Source organism: Centroberyx affinis, unplaced genomic scaffold (genome assembly GCF_046629955.1).
Source record: "Centroberyx affinis isolate AG114_WGS23_722 - 3 ecotype Tasmania unplaced genomic scaffold, CSIRO-AGI_Caff_v1 ptg001051l_1, whole genome shotgun sequence".
NCBI classification, from domain to species: Eukaryota; Metazoa; Chordata; class Actinopteri; order Beryciformes; family Berycidae; genus Centroberyx; species Centroberyx affinis.
In genome coordinates this window covers 27,272-47,847 of record NW_027279604.1, presented here as the reverse complement: position 1 = coordinate 47,847, position 20,576 = coordinate 27,272, and the positions used below count along the sequence as shown (strand labels likewise).

The 20,576-nt window shown below is 42.0% G+C and overlaps 2 protein-coding genes across 3 annotated transcripts; one reads left to right on the top strand and one right to left on the bottom strand.

Annotated features, from left to right (window-relative positions):
- Nucleotides 1-7,864: 7,864 nt before the first annotated feature.
- On the bottom strand, nt 7,865-14,073 carry arrdc3a (arrestin domain containing 3a). Of its 2 annotated transcripts, none has more exons than XM_071522980.1 (8): nt 13,569-14,073; nt 11,186-11,267; nt 10,811-10,958; nt 10,133-10,235; nt 9,665-9,921; nt 8,718-8,874; nt 8,471-8,613; nt 7,865-8,228 (listed from the first exon to the last, which is right to left on the bottom strand). In XM_071522980.1, exons 1-8 carry the CDS (start codon nt 13,846-13,848, stop codon nt 8,160-8,162), a joined length of 1,239 nt encoding a protein of 412 aa, XP_071379081.1. In that variant the 5' UTR covers nt 13,849-14,073; the 3' UTR covers nt 7,865-8,159. The 2 variants fall into 2 exon arrangements, with proteins under 2 accessions (XP_071379081.1, XP_071379082.1); XM_071522981.1 differs by having other exon boundaries at nt 11,186-11,246.
- A 2,252-nt stretch (nt 14,074-16,325) lies between these two features.
- On the top strand, nt 16,326-20,533 carry arsk (arylsulfatase family, member K). Its single transcript, XM_071522986.1, has 8 exons — nt 16,326-16,525; nt 16,738-16,867; nt 17,210-17,369; nt 17,654-17,936; nt 18,053-18,224; nt 18,516-18,740; nt 19,011-19,226; nt 19,585-20,533. Exons 1-8 carry the CDS (start codon nt 16,334-16,336, stop codon nt 19,857-19,859), a joined length of 1,653 nt encoding a protein of 550 aa, XP_071379087.1. The 5' UTR covers nt 16,326-16,333; the 3' UTR covers nt 19,860-20,533.
- Nucleotides 20,534-20,576: the final 43 nt, after the last annotated feature.

The window sequence follows — 20,576 nt, the reverse complement described above, 5'->3', positions numbered from 1 at the left end:
AGGACTGCACTCAGCAGTAGTAGCAGCAAGGTCTTGAACTTCTGGTGCTGTCTAAGAGTTGCAGACATGCCAGTGGACTGGAGTGTGTGTGTGTGTGTGTGTGTGTGTGTGGAGGGGAGAGGGGGCTGGAGGTGGAATGCTGACCATGCTGGGACTTTGGTATGGCAGGGATGAGAGTCCTGGCATGGGAACATAGCACACTGTCACTCTGGCTATCGAGTTCCTGTCCATCCTGCTCACAGTGAGACACAACGGCCCATACAGCCCCACTGAGGTTATTTAAAAGGACTAGCAATTAGCACCTTCATCATGAATTATGCTCAGTCTATATATCAACCCCATTACCCCACAGCTAAACTTAGCCATAGCACATTCTATTCTTTCTTGAAAACGAACACATCAGGTTTCCATACATTACACAGCAGACATGACACATCATGAGGTGAGGACAGACTCTGGGAGTCACCGCTGAGATTAGAAGAAGACTCTGGCATCTGTCTTTTATGGAGGGACCATGTTAGCCAAGCACTCTAACGGCTGCCAATAATATGTAAGAGATATGTGTTCAGCCTACAACAGCTGTACGGCAGCTGCTGTTGACACGCATGTATTCATATGCATTTAAACCGTTTTTTGCAGTGAAAGTGGTGGCTGTGTTGGAGGCAGAGAGAGAAGAAGTTCTTCTTAATGTATGTTTCAGAGCAGGCAAAAATAAGTGGGGCCCTGCTCTGTGTCACGGTCAGCCATTCTCTAGTTCAGCTGTCCAATATGGTGTATTCAATGGAGGTAAACAACTTGTTCCTGGCAAGGTCGGCAAAATTCACTCCCTGTCTATCTGTCAGCTCTGAGGCCAGTTTTAATAACGAAAAAGCAGCAGTCCCAGTGGTTGTGCTGAAGCACTTCAAACTGGAATGAACCGGCCGCTGTGAAAGATCATGAAGAGAAAAAGCACTTGAAAAAGGGAACAGAACATTGCCCCACCACCCCCCTCCCTCCCTCCCTCCCTCCCCATCAGTCTATCTCTAGCTCTATCGCTGTCCCTCTCTTTGTGTCCAATGAGAAAAACAGAGAAAGTCTGTACTCAGGACAGATGGAGAGCTGGCTGCTGCACTGCTGCTGTTTAAAATGGAGTTGTCTGTGTGTGTGTGTGTGTGTGTGTGTGTGCGTGTGTGTGTGTGTGTGTGTGCTTGTGTGTGCATCGGCATGTGCGTATGTGTTTAGGGGATGGTGAAAGATGTTCATGACTGGTGAGGAAATAGTTTCTTCATACAGGATGTAATTTCTCAGCTAAAATGCCTCCAAACACAAAGCTGACATGCAGTATATGGATTCCTGAACTGAATCCAATAAAATCACTATAGACTATGTGGAGTCTCATTTAGTCAACTAATCTCCTCTTTGAGCCATAAACTTGGTTTGTTCAGGTCCTGATAATCGTCCTGACGCAAAACAGCAGGACTTAGAGGCAAATGTGAACATGTTTGTTAATCATAACCAAACAGTAGTCCCATTCTGTCAATTATTCAAGCTGTTGAGGGCAGACTGCCACTTTAAAGGGTCAGGCTGTTTGACTTGGTTATGTCTACTGCTCGGCCTTTAGCTGCCAAACGAATGAATCACTGTTATTAATGTTTGCACCGAGGACAACATGTTTTATGGGACTGAATTAGCATGCAATTATTATGTATTGTGATTTTCTAATGCCAGCCAAACAATGAGACATAATTAATTCCTGGAACTTGCACAAGCACTTCAATATAATTCCCTGGCATTTACAAAACAGCAATTACAAAAACAGAATTTCTTACATTCATTCCATTGCCCCAATCTGGAAAACAGTTATCACTTTAATCAACAATTAATCAGCTCATTTAAATCGTATCATATCGCTCTCCCTTCTAACACCTGGAGTTTCAGTTGCTGCATTGTTCTGAGGAATGCGTGGGCTTGCACCATCACCGTGCCTCGCTGCAGAGATGTGTGTGTGCATTTCTATTATGTCACAGTGATGATGTGGCACTGGCAAGCCGGCGTACAGGCCGCTCTCCGTCCGTGCCGAACGTGCCTGGTCACAGCACGCTGCCGAGAACCTCTGGATCACAGGGCTTCTGGGTAGCGGGATTAGCCAGTGAGAGGAAACAGCTGAGGCCTGTGTAGCGTCAGCACTTGCTAATCAACACTCTCACCCCACACACATACGCACGCACACACACACATACGTACACACTGCCCCGACCTATGCTCTCCCGCAATAATCCTCTCCTCCTTTATTCCAGCCCCAGGGGTCATACACCCACAAAGGCCCGGGCCCACAAATGTCAAAGGGACCAGGGGGACTGAGGGGAGGACGGTGGGGGACAAAGGGACACTGAAGTGCTTGGTCAAAGCTGGGTGGGCTGCTGAGTCATCACTGATACTCAGACAAAGAGATAATTTATTAAAAAATCAAGTAAAGCTGATTAGCTGTCAAGGTTTTAGTGACAGTACTATCAACTGTTGGATGTGGCATAACTTTTAACATGATAGGATTGTGTATGCAGAAAATAGTTTCTTCTTCCAATACAATTATCGCACTCAGCAGTAAGATAAAAAAGAGACAGGCTTATGTGACAAAGAAGACATTTAGATGTCAAAAACTGCCAGGTTCAGTATCCAAGAGAAATAAGACAACCTTGATATTGTTCAGATATCATTCTGTGCATTCCATTTCAGCTTGACATATGGGACATGCAATATAGTATTTATTCAGTTTTGGACTGATATGATTTGCTGAGCTCCTCTATGCATCCATGCTCATATTTTCCAACAAATCAATTATTATAAAATGGGGCTGACGAAATACGAAAATCAATTATCTACGAGGGAAATTCATAGATTGGCAGCGTCACGGACTGGTCCAACATTATAAATAGGTCATGTGTATACAAACTGTCACCAGACTGAGAGCAGCTTGATTTAAACGATGGAAAGTTGCAACCTATGCAAGTTAAATATTGACTTTAACTTGAAACAAACCAAACCAAAAGGACTTAGGCAATACATATCAAAATCTTGTGACAATAGACTTAGACTAAAGCACAACTTCTAAATATGACCATAAAATAATTACTCACTTTGGGTTGAACTTGACCAACTTTACAATGGCATGACACATTTGTGCAAATAAGGCTTGAGTAAAAAGGACATTGTGCAACATAATGGATGATGGGAAAAAGCCCAGCCTCAACAACAGCTATCCTGAACATTATGTATTGGAGATTAATATAAATTAAAGTCTTAGATATGAACATATGGTCAAAGACAGTGTTTGAAGCTGAAAGCAGATAGAAGTCTCGTGCCGACTCCTAAATCATGCGTTTTGCTGTATGCCAACCTGTGGCTGTGGCCAACTTGCCTTGTAACCATCCGCCCGTGTCAGGTGTCAGCGGCTGTTCCTAGAGAGGGCTGACTCCTCACTCACATACAGTATCTGTCCAAAAATACAGTCTGTGATGTGGTTGGTTTTTAACTTACTCTGCATTAAGATTGTGTGTGATGATGTTTACACAATGAGACACAAATAAACCTTGTTCTTCTATACCTAAGCAAAGATCAACAAGGAGAAGACACATAACCTTGTATTCCAGATTACAGAGTGGGGTGTCTGCTAGAGTGGAACATCTCATGCTTGTGCACATCTGCATATAGCAACAGGTGCAACAACAAAATAATTATTTCCATTATTTTTTATTAATTATTTAATTAGACTTTGGATCATATTTAGCATCAGTTTTATATACCTTTCATAGGTTTTCAGTGGCAAACACGACAAAACAAGTTGTTTTTCTGTCTATTTAGGACACTTCTAATTAGAGGGACACTATCCGTAGCTTACCAAGAAATGAAATATTCTCCTGTGTCAGTAAAACCAAGTGAGCTTGTCACAAACAGTAAGATTCTGGTTAAAATATTTGATATATTCTAATTCACTCTCAGACAAAAGAGAAGTGGTCTGGTTCGCATAAAGGCTATTTAAGCAGAGCCAGAAGTAAGTGTGGCTTTTCTGTCTGGCCATGCCTAGCCTGTTCTGATCTGAGCAATCCCCAGAGTTAACCCCTGACCCTTACAGAAGTCATGACCCCTGTAGACCCCCCGAAGGGTGGAGCTTGTTGTGTAAATCCAGTCCATGCCTGTGGCGTCGGCATGTCCTGCACCTTAGATATCGTTTTGAGTCTGCCTAGTGTGATAGCCTCCGCCTAGCAATGACCCTTGACCCCGCACAGTCCACCAGATGAGAATATCCCGACTCTATCTCCAGAAATAGACAGCGTATGTCTATATTGCTCACTCCTTTAAGTAAACATATGGCTAGGCTGGTGTTGTGCCACTGAGTTGCCCTTCGAACCTTTGGTCAGTAAAGACCAGTGAATTGAATCCTGATTCTCCTGTGATGCATGTGTTTGAATTTTAGGGACAAAACAGATTTGACAAAAAGGATTTCTGTTCAAGAAGAATTCAGTTTGTGGAAGTGAAAACTGACACACACTCTAACAGTGGGACAAACTTTGAGGTAACTGGTGCATTAGTGAATGCTATCTGTATCCATTTAGGGCAAAAGTAGGACTCTTAGGTATCATTCACTTTGTGTTAGGTATCATTCAGTATGACCCCTTAGGGGCCCATTATCATGCAACTGACTGCAGCAAAGCTAGGTACAGGTTATTGTACAGCCTCTAGGGGCGCTGTTGTACTAGTTTTTAGAAGATGGTTTGGGTCCAACATAGTGGCAGCTTGTGTACTTTTAAACTAGGGCTGCCATGACCCAAATAAAACAGATTTCTCTCAGGTTTAAGCAATAGGTTAATCATTAATCTGTTGCAACTTCATTTTAAACCCATGTTTGTTTTTCAAAGGGATATTTTGTTGTAATTCTATTAACCATTTAGCAACAACTGTATATGATGGGGCTCCTACAATACAAAAATGATTATGTGTATGTACATGTATGCATTTAAGTACATGTATTTATTTATACATGAGTATGCATATGTGCACTTGTGTACCCATGTTTCATCTTATGCACAAAAGAAGTCACAGGGCAGTTTTAATTTAGAACAAAAGTTTATTCAAATCAAAAGGAAGAACTAGACAAAAGGTTAAATCATTCAGAACATATATTCATAGAATATCTATACATCGTCATGATCAACAAAACTAAAGACGAAAAAAGGAAAAATAAACAGGACATACAAATGGAGAATGAAGAAAATTCAAATGAGTGATATTGCACTTTGTTTCTAAAACGTTTCAGATCCCACCTCCCAGTTCATTATTTTTCTGAACATTTCAGCTCCTGTCTTTACCAAGTCAGGAGTTTAGCTTAGCTTTGACACTGGACTACTCTGAGGCCCAAGCAAATGGACTATGGAATTGACCAACCTGAAACAAATTTGTAAGCTTATTCATTATAGTTTAGCTTGATGAAGATTCCCTAAGATAAAGTCCAAACAAAGAATTACAAACACATACAAAGGGTAAAAAGTGATTTTGCCTTGGAATAAGCCGTTTGTCCACTATCCCATGTTAACTAAGTGGTTCTCAGTGGGGGAAGGGTGCTGATCAACAGCTGCCATCCCCCAGGCCTGAGAGTGATCAGAGAGGCCAGCGGGACTAACTCAATAATGTTGTTGTTTGACTAGGAAGCAAACTATATCAATGCCCAAAGGTACATGGAAAAAAAAAGTCAACCCTCATTAGCTTAGGAAAAAAAAACAACACACGATCAAAGAGGCCTGTCCAGGGATCGCCATTTCTTTAAAACACTCGCTTTTACAAAGGACTTTTTTTTTCCTCTTCCCTTTTTGTCCCTTTGAATAAACATGGAAAGGTCTCAAAACATACAGACGTGTACAAATAAAAGAAAGGAGAACAAGAATAAGGTTGTAATTAATGTAGACGCTGAAGAATGAAGAATCATCAATGATCAGGTCTTTTCTGTGTCAAGGCCACTAAGATAAGATCACTTTAATAATCTGCAGTTCGTCGATTACTGTCAGAAGCTGTATATTTAGTTGCCAGCTGGATCTCGATAAGAGCGTGCACACACACAAAACACACATACAAACTTGTGTCAGCTACGTTTAAAATGTAAACTTTCAAAAAAAAAAAATTGTCACTAATCTTAAAAAGATTAAATAATGCATTCATGTCCTACACAACACTGCTTGACTAAAAATTCTCTTTAGTAATAACATTGTTACTACCAAATGTTTTTCCCCAGACCTTCACCGTCAAATGCTATTTCTTTTTCTTATTTTCTTATCAAAAAAGTGCTACTTATCTTTTTTTTTCCTTGACTATGCTAAACCTCTGCTCCAGATGGTCTATTGTGTTGAATGAGTTAGAAAACCAATGTATTACTCATGTCAACCTAACACTACTTGTTCTGGCCAGTCTGAACAGAGGTTTAGCAACGTCCCCAGCTAGTCACTTGTGCTGGGTTTGCTCCTTTACCACAGAAGCAGAGTCATACCATCTCCTCTCATTTTCTTTCTTTTTTAATTTTTATTTCTAGCATTCTGGCTTCACTGGTCTGGTAAATCTAACTGTTGGTTGGATGAATTGGGCAAGTGCAGCAGGACAAAAAGGGAATGTGATTCGTCTCAGAAAGCTGCCTTGCTTCTCTGTGTATGTCTACTCTCTCTTGTTTTGGTAGTTTACTTATTAAAAAAAACTCTTCATTATTTTAAACAGTGCAATTTAAAAGAAAACTGAAACATGTTTTTCTCTTTTTTTCCCCCAACTGTTTGGCAAGTGAGAAGACCACCTGAGACAGTGCTTTTTTAGGCAGTAATGTAAGCCTGAGTTGTCCTGAGATTAGGAGTAGAGGGGCTGCAGGCACTTAGGGTGAGGGAAGCCCCTCAACAATGTACCACCCCTCCTGTCACCCATACACACACACGTTTCGCTCTTCAACTACAATTTGAGTGGCAAATGCAGGTCTGCAACCCTCCTAGTCCAAATCCAGAGCAACATCAACACAAACCAAAAAAATTGGCTGAAAGGCATTCTATGTTTGGAGCTAAATACAAAAACAGACACAGAAAAGCGAAACTAAACGCAAGAGGAGGGAAGCCACACTTGGATCCGAGCTGAGGAGGCAACGTCTTAAAGAGCTTCCAGGTGGAGATAGTGTGCTGCAGTTGTAAAAGTCCAGTCTAGTTATTTAAAGTCATTGAGGAAATGTCATAAAGAGAAAAAGAAACACCTTAAAACAGCTTAAACAAATTCAGTGCATTGTTCTTGTCCTTTTCAGTCTGTTTTTTTTCCAAATCAAATCCTGTTCTTTGCGTTGCTCAAAGTTGTGCGAATAAAAGTCTAAGGAGTTAAGCCTGCAGTCTCATATTCTTAGTCCAGCGCATTACAAGGCTGAAACCAAACTATTAGTGATTTTTTTTTTTTTAATTCTCATCAAATGGAGCCACACAACTCAAGTAAAGAATAAAATGTGCAAAACAAAATCCCAAATGAGGCAGGAGGAGGCTAGTCTTTGCTCCGTTGTTGACTGCTGCTGCTGACCACTTTCATTCATACAGACTATGGTGGTTAGAACGTTGTTGTTGTTGTTGTTGTTGTTGTCATGTTTCTCTCTTCATCCCGTTTTCTTTACTTGATTCTGCTCAAGTCTGGACATGATTAGTCCTGCCCTTTGTGTGAAGAGCCATGTCCTTATGTGCCATGGGTACGGAAGAATCAAGGGATAAAGAAGAGCTTGGCAGACCGAGCCCTGGTGACTCTTCATTGTCATGGTCAATACTGTCACCAGGGCCGTCTCCACTACTGGGGCTTTTCTTACAGACTGAATGTGTGTTCATCTGCACCCCCCCCCCCCCCCCCCCCCCCGGGCAGGCTGACACAGGAAGGAAGTGATACCCCAAACTAGTGACTTCCTGTTTCTCTCACTGAGGGGAAGTAGGAGGAATTTTGTCCAACCCAACGCATTGTGGTTATTTGTCCATGTCTTTGTTTGTTGGTTGGTTAGTTACTTTGTTTGTTTGTTTTCTCTCGACGTCGACAGCGTAGTGCAAACGCTGTTGCCGGAGAAAAATAAACAAAGCTGAGCCTTGCAGGCGGGTTCTTCGAAGTTCCCCGGGTTTGTCGGGGGAATGTCGGCATTACCCTCAGCGTGATGGACAGGCGTCGAGCCTGCGCTCCTCTGTGCGGCTGGCATGATCTGGGTTGGGATCAATCTGGAGGACAGAGAATAAGAAAGGAGGCTTTAGCTATGGGAACACATCACAGATTTCATTTCTTATCTAATAAAAAGATAAAGACTTTGCGAATGCCTTTGTGAATTGACTTTACCAATTCCTTTGATAAATACCCAAAACCCCTTTTGATAAATGCAAAGAACAGCACTATGATAGTACACTAATTGTCTACATACTCATACAGATATGCTTTTACATGACTCCATGTATTTGATGCGTACCTCAGAGTACAGAGGAGGTGGCTGGAAGCGGAACTCGTGGATGTAGGCGAAGAGGGGTCCGTCCAGCTCCTCACGGGCTGGAGGGACGTCCAGGCTGCTCTGCCTCTGCTCCTCAGTCACGATTTCTGCATAGCTTGGAGGAGCTGAGGAGGGAGAGCAAGCTGGTTAGCATTCCCGAGAGGAAGTCTGATATGAATTGAATCACAACCATGAGATCTATGCGAATGCCTTGTGCTTGTTAACCTACCTTCAGGCCTCTCAGGCAGAGCCATGCCCAGCCAGCTCATGCTGCACTGGCTGCTGACGCTGGAGGTGCGCGAGCCAAAGGGGTGGAGAGGGATGGTGCCGATGACCAGGGGCAGATTAAGGGACAGGTTTATCGCCCCGGGGATATCGACGTATACCTGCGCACAGACATGAGGAAACCACAGGAGGTTAGAGTATGCAAGTCATTCTGTGGGACCTGAAAATAGTAACGTAAGTAAATGTGCAGTGGCTGACTTGATACACAACTCTGGAGTTGAGCTTTTAGCATGGAATGAAACACCTTCATCACTAACACCCACTCTCCACAAGTGGGTCATCAAAGTCTTTTAGATTTCTAGGCCTTGCTAGCCATGGGTTGTACAGCAGTTCTACAATATGTGGGTCAGTCACATGAGGTCTCTAGTTTATGCAAGGTAGAGCCCAAGCCTGGTGGCTGGCTGTCTGAAACGACCAGTTCACAAGGTAAAGAGGTCATTAGCACCTTCAAGGCAGGTGTTGCCACAGATATTCTGGGCTAATGCTCTTAGCAGCGTATGGAGATAACACCTGGTACAATCCCAGGCAGAGATTTGGCAAGGTTGGCTGAGTCAGCCAGGTCCTTTACCAGGAGACATATGAGCTTGCTAGGAAAAATTGATTCTGTAATGATAATGACACCAAGTAATGGTGACACTAGGGACAAGAGGGAACTAGCAAACTGACTGCTGTTTAACTTTAGTCATGAAGGCGGAAACATCAATGTGAATAGCAATTTTGCTTAGCTGTGCCAATGAGCTCTAGACAGAAAGAGGCAAATGAAAGAGAAAAACAAATAGAAAGGGCAAATATAATATAGGCCTAGTATTTGGTCACAGTCAAGGATACAATATTAAAGAGAGAAAGAGAGGGGCACTTAAATACACCAAGGTGCTGCGTCATTCTACTCACCATGAGGGAGTACTCCACTCGGATGATGCTGCAGTCCAGGATGGAGGGGGAGACGGGTGGGATCTTCAGCATCTTGCCGCTCCAGGTCTCCGTCTTGCCCGAGGACAGGGACTCTCCCCGCAGGTTGGCCACCAGCTGCTTGACCTCCTTCATCTTCCCTTTGGCATAGAAGGTCTGGGTCTGGTAGATGGCTGCCTTTGGCACCACCATGCGGGAGGAGCAGTTCTCGATCTCGGCAAAGATCTGGATTGACTCTCCTACAGGGGTGGAGGGGGCAGAAGATGGATTATTTGGAGTTGCTCTACTGCCATTTAGACTTTTCTGTTAATAATCTGAGCTCTTAATTAGTAATCAATGCAGTTATCTGTAGAGTGTGATAGCTCCATTAACTGGTTAACTGATGACTGGTGGTATAAGGTTTATCAGTTCGATTACAAATCAATGACTTATCATTAAATAGATTCTCACCTGGGGTATATCCCTTCCTTTCAATTTTGGCACTTAAGGAAATAGGACCTGAGGTGCAGAACCAACAGCAAAGCGTCTTGTCTTTCGTGCCTGCCTGTGGTGACTGAGGGGAAAAAACAAAAGACATGTTAGCTCAAGGAGAATTTCCTCATTATCCCCCCTCCACCGCCAAAAAACAGTTAAAAGCCCTGGGGTTGATAAAATGTGCGCCGTACTGTGCTACTGTCACCCAGAGGCTCATCAGTCAAAACTAGTGTGACATCGTTTTTTCCATTTAAACACCCTAAGGATAAAGACATCATTTTGACTTCATGTCAAAAACAAAGTATCTGTCACGCAATATTACATTATGTATTTAATCTTTAAACTGTCATTCACTTACAGTTTCATCTCAATATTCATTTGTGTTTTCACAGTACAACATTTTAAGGTTACACAACCATAACTAGTGACATATTTCTGTAACTATAAGGCAGATTAAACTAACTGTACCCAGATGTAAATACATTTGGAAACAAGCAGCAAGAGATTAAATCGGCTAATTTTTTCCAAAGTTGCCCCATAATTAGAAAACTGCTGCCTAGACTTGAGTCATATTAGCCTAGAGTTACATACTCTCACTTGGTGGATGCCTGAGCCAACAGAAAGACATATTAAAAACGGGGAAAAAGAGCTCACCAGCAATAATGGAGTGTTGATGTCAATGTGCTCGAAGACTGTGAATTCCTTCTTGGTCTTCATGGGTAGGAGCCATGGCCTGTGGAGTTCTGCCTTTACCCAATAACGCACACTGCCATGCTTCCCTTCAAAAGAGGTAGCCAGAGGTCTGCAGGAAAGAACAAGTAAAGGAAAGAAGGGGGAAAGAGAACAAAAACAGGTCATACTTGGGGAGGGAGCACATATAGCTGATATTGCAATTTGTAAATACTGATATCACAAATATCCATGCCCCTATCTCAGACAGGCTACAGCTGAATGCATAATGATACAGAGGCCTAACACTGCTATTTAGTCTCTGGCTTCATTACTCAAGTGTTGTGTTAAGATACTCACGTCTGTGGAAGCTCGAGGCTGAATGCATACTCATGTCTTCCTGAATGGATAGTGGTGAGTCCTTCCTCCGAGTTGTCATCGTCTGAAAGACAAGGAGGACAATATTCCAAACACATGTATACCATACCTGGGTAAAATGCTCTACGAAGGCATCTGAAAGTCGTATCAAAAACACAGGGCGGGGGAGACAAGAGAGAATAGATGGATTTTACTATTTGTCTGTAAAAAGTAAGTGTACTGAAAAATATGCATCAGACCAATAGCCTATAAGATCACACCATATCAGAGTGATCCTAAAACAAAAACCCTTGCAAAAGTGTCTTGCATTGAACAAAAACGCATAACCTTTTGCTGTAGATAAGAACAAAAGCATTCATCACAGAGACAGCGGACCTATTTAGGAATAGGGAGAAAAACACTAGGGAATCCACAAGCTAGGATAGGAAAATTAGCTATGTGAATGGGCCAACAATAAAATCCTAAATCTAGAAAAATTTCTCACTAAAAAGGGGCTCAAGTTGCATCTTATTTCCCTGGGAAAACGTTGTTACTTCTTGTTTTTTCGAGGGGAGGGGGCATTTACGCATCGTGAAATTGGCCATTAAATGTTAGAAATGAAAAATGTATGTAATTTTAATTTATAACATCATAACATCGAGTGTGCATTTTGAAAAGCCTGGGTCGACAGCCCGGGTCTGCTTCTGCCAGCTCAGCAATCCCTCCCCTTAGCAGCCTTGTGGTAAACAAGTGCGGAGCTGTCAGTCAAACGGCAGACTCCAGCAGGAGGAGACCGGCCTAAACCGGTGCGAGCAGCTTCCCGGAGCCGGTCTCCTCTCATTACGTATTCACTGTGCGCCACCTCGGTTACGAGCTGCTCGCTCCATCCAACTTGTTTTTCAATGCATCGTCTTACAAAGGCTGAATGAAAATTTAGATCATTTTCTTTACCCCAATATTACAACAAAATCGTTTTAGGTTTGAGGCGAAAAGGTTATTTCAACGATGAAGACGTAATGTGATTAAATTTGTCGAATGACGTAGTGTAACGACTCTTTGCAATGTGTGCAATCCAAGATGTTTTTTCCCTACATGTAGCAACGTTTAACCGAAAGATTTGTTTAGTTAAACGGATGCCTATGTATTCATTTATTGCAATCCAGTGGATTAAAATATACCTCACGTTAATTCTCCTTTTCACAGTATTTCAAAAGTTTGCTTTAAAATCCCCTGACAGTCGGATAGAATGACAGTTGGCTCAGCTGCTACCTCGTCTCATGTAAAAGCCTACAGGACCAGACACTATTTGCCTATTCATCGATACACGTGAGATGAGCTAAACCCCAACTAGAACACAAATAATGCAAATACAAATGCACGAACCTCTTCAATACCAGATCAGTCATTGGCATATTGTGGGTAAACTGAACGTCATTTGTTATCACAGCAGGGGAAAATGTTCCCTTTTCCAACACAGCTTTTGCTGCAGGGGACCTTTCTCACTCCTGACCAATGCAAAGTTGCAACTCCCTAGACGTTATGATGGCAAGTTTTTTTTTCCTGCAGAACAGCACATATGGGCCTACAATATGCAAGGGATATTCAGTGGAAATGCAATAGAAACAGAGAGAATAGCATTGCAGCTCTCCTGCCCTATACCTTTTCATTGAGAAAGCTGTGAAACTGCCTTTAATGTTTTTGTATGTGCCCCTAAATACTTATCCTATGCATTCAACGTATACTCGTGTTTTTGCGTTTTCCCCCTAATTAGAAAAAGTTGCAGATCTTTCTGTCACTCTCTGCAAGATCATGATGTCATTGGTTACACATGAGCACCTCAGCCAATGAGCGCAGGGAAAGGACGGTGCCTTCCCTTAGCTCCGCCCTCCCCGGTCCAGTTTTCTGAACAGGATTGAACCGCTTTGAACAATGGGTGGAAACTTAAGAAAAGCTACAAAGAAACACCCTGTGCGCATCCTTCTGCAATGAAAATCTCACACAAACCTTCATCGACATGATTGCAAACTATTTCTTTAGCGCAATGAGTCTCGAAAATGACTGTAATTGACGTTTTTCCATGAAAATACATAAAGTGATGATGTGTACCCTATGGCTGTCATTCATTCAGCCACCTTGACACAAACAAGTGAGGATGGAGCTTTAAACGGCCACTGTCACAAACCACAATAAACTATCACCATGAATACAACGACATTAATATTAAAGTTCTCAAATATTCTCAATTTGGTCTGTTATTTGATTCACTGCTACAGACTGACAGGACAACAGCATCTTCCAGTCAACCTGACCCACAGCCAGTACAAAGAGCATCTCACAGCCAAGGCAATTTCTCTAAAACTTCTACTGAAATGTCACCCTCTCTTACCTCTCTCGTGCCCAATCAAGATGTCTTTGTGATTTAGATATTCCACTTCTTCTGTGTAGTTTTGCGTGTAGGCAGTGTTGGATCCAGCATTTCTCGATTCAGTCCAACGAACTTTTGCAAATCCTTTTGCGTGGATTTTGAGAGATTTCACGCGGATTTCTCCCGTGACTTCGATGATCACCCTCCCTGAGACGGAGTCCCCGCTCGAGAAAACGGGGACATTGCTGTCATTGAGACAGTCGTAGCTTACTGTGAAGCTCTTTACCTTTCCTAGCACCATGGTGGAAAGAAGTAGGTTACAGAGACCTAGAAATTAAAATAAAAAAGTCTATGAAAAAATAATCTCATAAGAAAAAAGGATGCAGTATTCAGACACTGATCAGTATCTCTGCCCTGCAAAAAGCAGTAGGCACGATCAGTGGTTTCTCTGCGAGCAGTTCATTGAGATGTGTGAAGGCTGAATAACAGCAATGGATGCTGTTATCATCCGCCTCTCTGCGCGTTGGTCTCCGGTCAAAGACAAGGAAACTCCTGTAGCTCAGCTCACTTTAAGCTACGGGCTGTGTGAAAAACAACCTACAGAGCATGCGCAGGTCTTCACTGCCCCCTCCTTCCGCCTTCTGGAACAAGGCAGAGAGAGAAGTGTGGCACCGAGCCAGATGACAAGTTTGGTCAAACAGCTGATACACTGCAAAAAATGTTCATCTTAACCAGTCATTTAGTCTAGTACTTAGTTTAAAGGGGTATGTTTTTTTTTAAATCCTTAAAACAGGTAAAAACAGAAACATCTGCCCAATGGAGTGAGATGGGTTTTCTCTCCACTTATTTAAACTTTTTTTTTTTTTTTTTTTTTTAGAATTAAATGACAATATTTTGTAATAAGGTGGTTAATGTAATTTGGATTTAAGATAATTCTTGAAGCTAGCTGATTTGCATTGGAAACAAGTGAAATTATCCCACCCAGTTGTTTAAGAAAAATAAGACTTTCAGACGGAATAGGGCCTGCCACACTGAATGACTTAATTTTTGCAATGTAGATATTCAATGGGAAACAATGCACAACACTGTAGCCTACATTGAAAACACAAAACTTGAGCTGCAATTGACAGTTACAATATGATAGTTGGTATGATAACAGTAGATCACCTCAGGGCCTTCATGTAGACCTATAGACTTTAGCTTCCTGGAGAGCTGTGTAGGCATATAGCTAAACACTGTCTATACATTAATCTGTAATGTAATCCACATTATGGTCTCAAACACAAATGGCTCACGACAGATCCTACATTTGTGTAGACCTGCAATGTTGCATGATGCAGGATAGGCCATGCAGAATTGCTGGACTCTATGCACACATTTGAAGAGATTAGACGTTGGGTAGACTTAAAGAAAAGCCTCCCTTATAAACCTGCCACATATGGCCTTTGCTATCAAGATTAAAATGATCCAACATGCTCCACAGACAAGGAGACTGGGGGTTGGGGCTTCTCATTGTGTTGAACTCAGTTTTCAGCAAAACAACTCTGAGGCTCAAAACGCCACCTCGTGGATGCCAAGGGTTTAAACCAGTCATCACCTGTTGAACAGCTCACACTAGGCTCCATAGTAGCTTCTTGCTTTCGCCTGACAATTAATGATAATAGGCTATTAGTAAACATATAATCATCAAGATGGAGGTAATCTTAAACAAATAATTTTCTATTCCGTAATTCAGAGTGACATTATTACAATTCAATAAAATGCGACTCTTTTAATAAGCTTTTAAACAGCAGTTGGTCCATAAGAAAAGGTTGTGCTATAATGTGATTGGTAGTGTTTGTGTGGAACAAGGCCTGATTTCTAGGCCAAGTTGCAAGATCTTATAACAGGCCAACATCAACTCCACTGGATGACTTTAGCGTTTGTGTCAAAAGAACACATTCACTTTTCCTTCCTAGGCATATTTGTAAGACTTCATTTGTTTTAGCCGTAGCGCTGAGATTAGTTTATTAGATTATGATATTGATGATATACTCCACGATTAAGTATTCACTCCAGTATTAATGAAGGTGTCATGACAGGCAGTTCAACAGGATCATACAGCCAGGATGGTTTTAAAGGTTAGTGCTCCCCTCTACAGTTTACGATGAGTCATTACATCAAGAGAAAGTAAACTTAAATAATTTTCATTAAAAAATGAGAGTTAATCTGCAGTCTTCTGACATATTTTTTTGCCCTTGGAAAATTCATACTTGCACATTTAAGCAAATCTTTATTTACATATTTATGGTTCTTGTTCGCCTTATTCGTAGATAGACACCTCGCTGAATTTGCATTTGAATAGTATGTAACCCAATGGTCCGTGCCTAAAGGAATAAGTAGTAGCCTATATGGTCCTATAAGTAGATGGGCCATCTACTATCCAGATGTTACTATGTGACACTATAAGATTGCTACAAGTTACTTTTATTTGTCTGCACCAAGATGATCTTATGTGAATTATGTTGTATTATTATTGTTAAACGACGTTTCTCTTCTACAATGTTTAGCATAGGCTCTCTCTTTCTTGGGGGAGGGAGAGGAGAGGAAGGGGAGAGGGAAATTAAATATTTATGTTTTATGTTGTGTTTCTTTTTCCATTTTTAAAATATAATATAGTCACTTAACGGGACTAGCCAGGCTATATTATAAATATAAACTACAAAGCTCTTATTTTGAAAGCGGAACCCGGAATGTTTATATCAGATCCCTCCCACTCCAAGAGAGAAGTAACAGGCTAATGGTGAATGTCTTCCTGTTATGAATCTTCCCAAGAACAAATCTCTTCTTTTACAACAACAAATCACCATATTTGTTGGAGGCGAATCGTCGTCATGTATTTAGTGTTTGCTTTGATTCTACTGTTTCAAATCTTTGGTGAAAGCGTTTGCCAAAATGGTACCAGACCCAACATTGTCATGGTGATGTCTGATGCATTTGTAAGTACCACTTACTGAAGTTTTGAATTAAGTTGCAACATAGCTTTAATATGATAAAAGTTGCTGCTGTAATATAATATTTACTAGGCAGGAGTAGTATATAATATCGATATCAAATACTATCTATTTCTTATTTTTGACATTTTATCTTTGCTTGACTGTATAGTAGCCAATGGCTTCACCTTTTAATATCAGTTTTCTCATTTGTGGAGGATGGGCGATTGACCTTTGACCCTGGCAGTAAAGTTGTGCAGCTACCATACATAAACTACCTCAGGGAGCTCGGTGCCACCTTCCTCAATGCCTACACCAACTCACCCATCTGCTGCCCCTCAAGAGCAGGTAAGAGACCAAGCTGTCCACTAACACACAGGGGTTTCCCCTCTAAATTTATTTTATAGGCGCCTCACCTGGGTCTAAGTGGGTCTAAATTAGCATTATTTTGTAAAATATTTTTTGTTTTTGTATGTGACTCGTGAATGGCTTCATTGCATCGGAATTTAGAATGGGGTCAAATAGTGTTTTTTCCCCATAAATGTGGTGATCTGAAGTTTGTGAATTTGACTCTGCTGTCTTTTTTGACTTGCTTTAGTATAGTATCAGCGCACATGCTATCCTGCACTTCACTGCTCTGTGGCCATTTTACAAATAATGGACTTATTCTGTTTAAATCTTTGTTCTTAGCAATGTGGAGCGGCCAGTTTGTTCACCTGACTCAGTCGTGGAACAACTACAAGTGCCTGGATGCTAATGCCACAACATGGATGGACTTGCTGGAGGAGAATGGGTATCATACCCAGAGGCTGGGCAAGCTGGACTACACCTCAGGGAGTCACTCCGTCAGGTAGGCAGACACTGTCAGAGATCTGGACATAGAGACAAGAGCCTGCATGCTCAAAAGTGGTCTCTCACAAGAAAACCCTGCCTTTTCTTAACATTTCATTTCATTGCTAATATGCAGTAATAGGCTGTGTATTATGTGTGCACCTAATTTCCAGAACAATGTGTCATATTCACATGTTCTACTACTTTTGGATGCCTGTCCTCATGTGGCTCTTTCCAGTTCCCTTTTTTATGTAAAGGTTTGCATGTAGTGGGTATTCATGCTTGTGTCTGCAACTCTGGCAGTAATCGAGTGGAGGCCTGGACACGAGATGTTCAGTTCCTCCTGCGCCAAGAGGGCCGGCCTGTGACGCAGCTTGTTGGGAACGTGTCTAAAGTAAGGATCATGGAAAAAGACTGGGAAACTACAGACAGGGCCACCCAGTGGATCCACCACATAGCTGCACCTCTGCACCAGCCCTTCGCTCTCTACCTGGGCCTCAACTTGCCTCATACCTACAGAACTGACTCCCTGGGGCCTACCGCAGGAGGATCCACGTTCCGCACCTCCCCATACTGGCTCAAAAAGGCATGCTCTTTCTTTCTCTGTCTCTGGAAGACTTTCTCACTGCTGTTGCAGAATTACATTGTGTCTTTTTTGGGGATATCAATCTAAAATCCCAATCATTTCTTTTACATGCACAGGTAAATTCAGATCTCATCTCTGTTCCTAAATGGCTGCCCATGTCTGCCATGCACCTTGTTGACTACTACTCCACCTTCACCAAGAACTGCAGTGGGAACTTCACTGAGGAGGAGGTCAAAAGCATAAGGGCCTTCTACTATGCCATGTGTGCTGAAGCAGATGCCATGCTGGGTTAGTTGGCTAATCACCAGATTTTGGTCAGCACTGGGATCCAGTTATTGTCATCACTGCTTTACCCTGCTGCTGTGGCTTTAAATAATGTCAGTTTAATCATTTGTGATTGCATAAAATATAAGTCCAGCAGCTCTGTGCACATATATACAGTAAAATGTCAAAGACTACATCAAAATCCATATTGGAGCCACTTCACTAGCTTCTCCACCCTCTCTCTCCCCACCCAAATTCCTCTTGATCACTACATTTCTCTCTGTCTGTGTCCCCATCTCTTTCTATTTTTTCTAGGCCAGGTCATTTCAGCTCTGAGAGAGACCGGCCTGCTTAACAACACTGTTGTAATCTTCACGGCTGACCATGGAGACCTGGCCATGGAGCACCGACAGTTCTACAAGATGTCCATGTTTGAGGGCAGTTCCCATGTTCCCCTGCTCGTCATGGGCCCTGGGCTGATGTCTGGCCTGCAGGTCAACCAGCCTGTGTCCCTAGTTGACCTCTATCCCACTGTACTTGGTAAGGAAGGACAAAAACAAAGCACTTGTGGACAGAACAGGGAAAAACTAGGATTTAAAATGGGATTAAAATGTTTGTTGGTGGGTAGAAAGGATTCAGAAGTCTGTTAATGGTTAGAAAATCAGCTCTAGATTTACAATAGTCAGGATGAATAATCTAAATGTGGAGAGGTTTAGAGTGCCTTCCTACAATCTGTAAAACCAAAGAAATAACAATGCCCCTGGTACATTTCCATTGGAGTATTTTGTTTCTGTGATGTTAACTTTGCAGAGATCGCAGGCATCTCAGCACCAGGTGATCTCAGCGGCCACTCGCTCCTTCCCCTGCTGTCCAAGCCCAGTGTTTATCCCCCGAAGCTGCATCCAGACTGGGTTCTGAGTGAATATCACGGATGTAACGCCAATGCCTCTACATACATGCTGAGAACTGGCCGGTGGAAGTACATAGCCTATGCGGATGGCTTGAGTATCCCTCCACAGCTTTTTGGTGAGTTCCCATCTACAGTGACAACTGCTGTCTACAGTGACGAACCAACCATACAGATTAAAACACTATTCATCATTCCTAAACTCTCAAATATAGGGGTTCCAATCTGTAAAAGTTATCATTTTGTCCTTTGGTGCTTTAAAACTTCCACAATCTACTAAATTGTTTGCTATTAGTCATTCTGTAAGAGGAGTCACTTTATAAAGCTTACTTACTTACTTACTTTCCTCAAATGGTGGACATCTCATTTTTTTAATGAAATGCATGAACAGAGAAGCCCCAAACATGATGTAGTCTGAATGCAGTCATAAAACCTTGGCCCCCTTTGACCTTTCTCTACTTTCTCCCCCATTTGCAGACTTAACACTGGACAAGGAAGAACTTCACAATGTGGTGCACAAATTCCCAGATGTCTGGGCGCATCTGGACAAGCTACTGCGTAGCATTGTAGACTATCCAAACGTCTCTAAGACTGTCCATCTCTACAACAAACAGCAATTTAGTGCCTGGCGCCAGGGTCTGGGGAGCAATTACAGCCAGGTCATTGCTAACCTTAGGTGGCATGTGGACTGGCAGAAAGATGTGTCAGCCAATGAGAGAGCTGTTGATGAGTGGCTCAACGGATCATCGTGATATTTATACTGTTATGTTTATACTGATGGACAATGTAATTTTATCAGTTTGCTTTTAAACGTCCATGACTCACACTTGGACTTTCACTCAGACTCACATCTCACATCTTCGACACATCCGTACTTCCACACAGACGCTCTCAATGGGACTAAAATCTAGCACGACCCTCTGACTGGCTGACTCAGTAGATTATGTTGGTTGTGTGTGTGTGTGTGTGACTGAATTAGACTGGATCTGATTCGGGTAGACCTAAGCATCTCTCCCTGCTGTACACCACCAAGGGAATCTAACAGTACCCTAAGCCCTAAGTGGTATTTTGTGATGCTGTTGGTTTTGTTCTCAAAGAGAATGATAAGGTTGTGATGACAAGGTATGGTAGATATGGGCAGGACCCCTTCATTTTATTGTTGTATTATTTTGAACAAACATGTCTGTCATTAGAAGTTTTTTGAGAGCTAAGCATTTTTTTTTGTGGAATGATGAAATTTCATTCATTCATTCATGTTCAGTGGTTAAGTGGTTATTACTGTTGTGTTTTTTTTGTTGTTATTGTCATTATTGGCGGTGTTGAGTGTAAACTTGATTTACTACGCCTGTCTGCCTTGTTCTATCAATATCCTCGCAAATGAACCAAACTGAAACGTGCTTTTATTTTGAAAATTCAGACGTGTTTTACTTCCATGTCATTAAAAAAAACAAAAAAACATTTGCCAACGC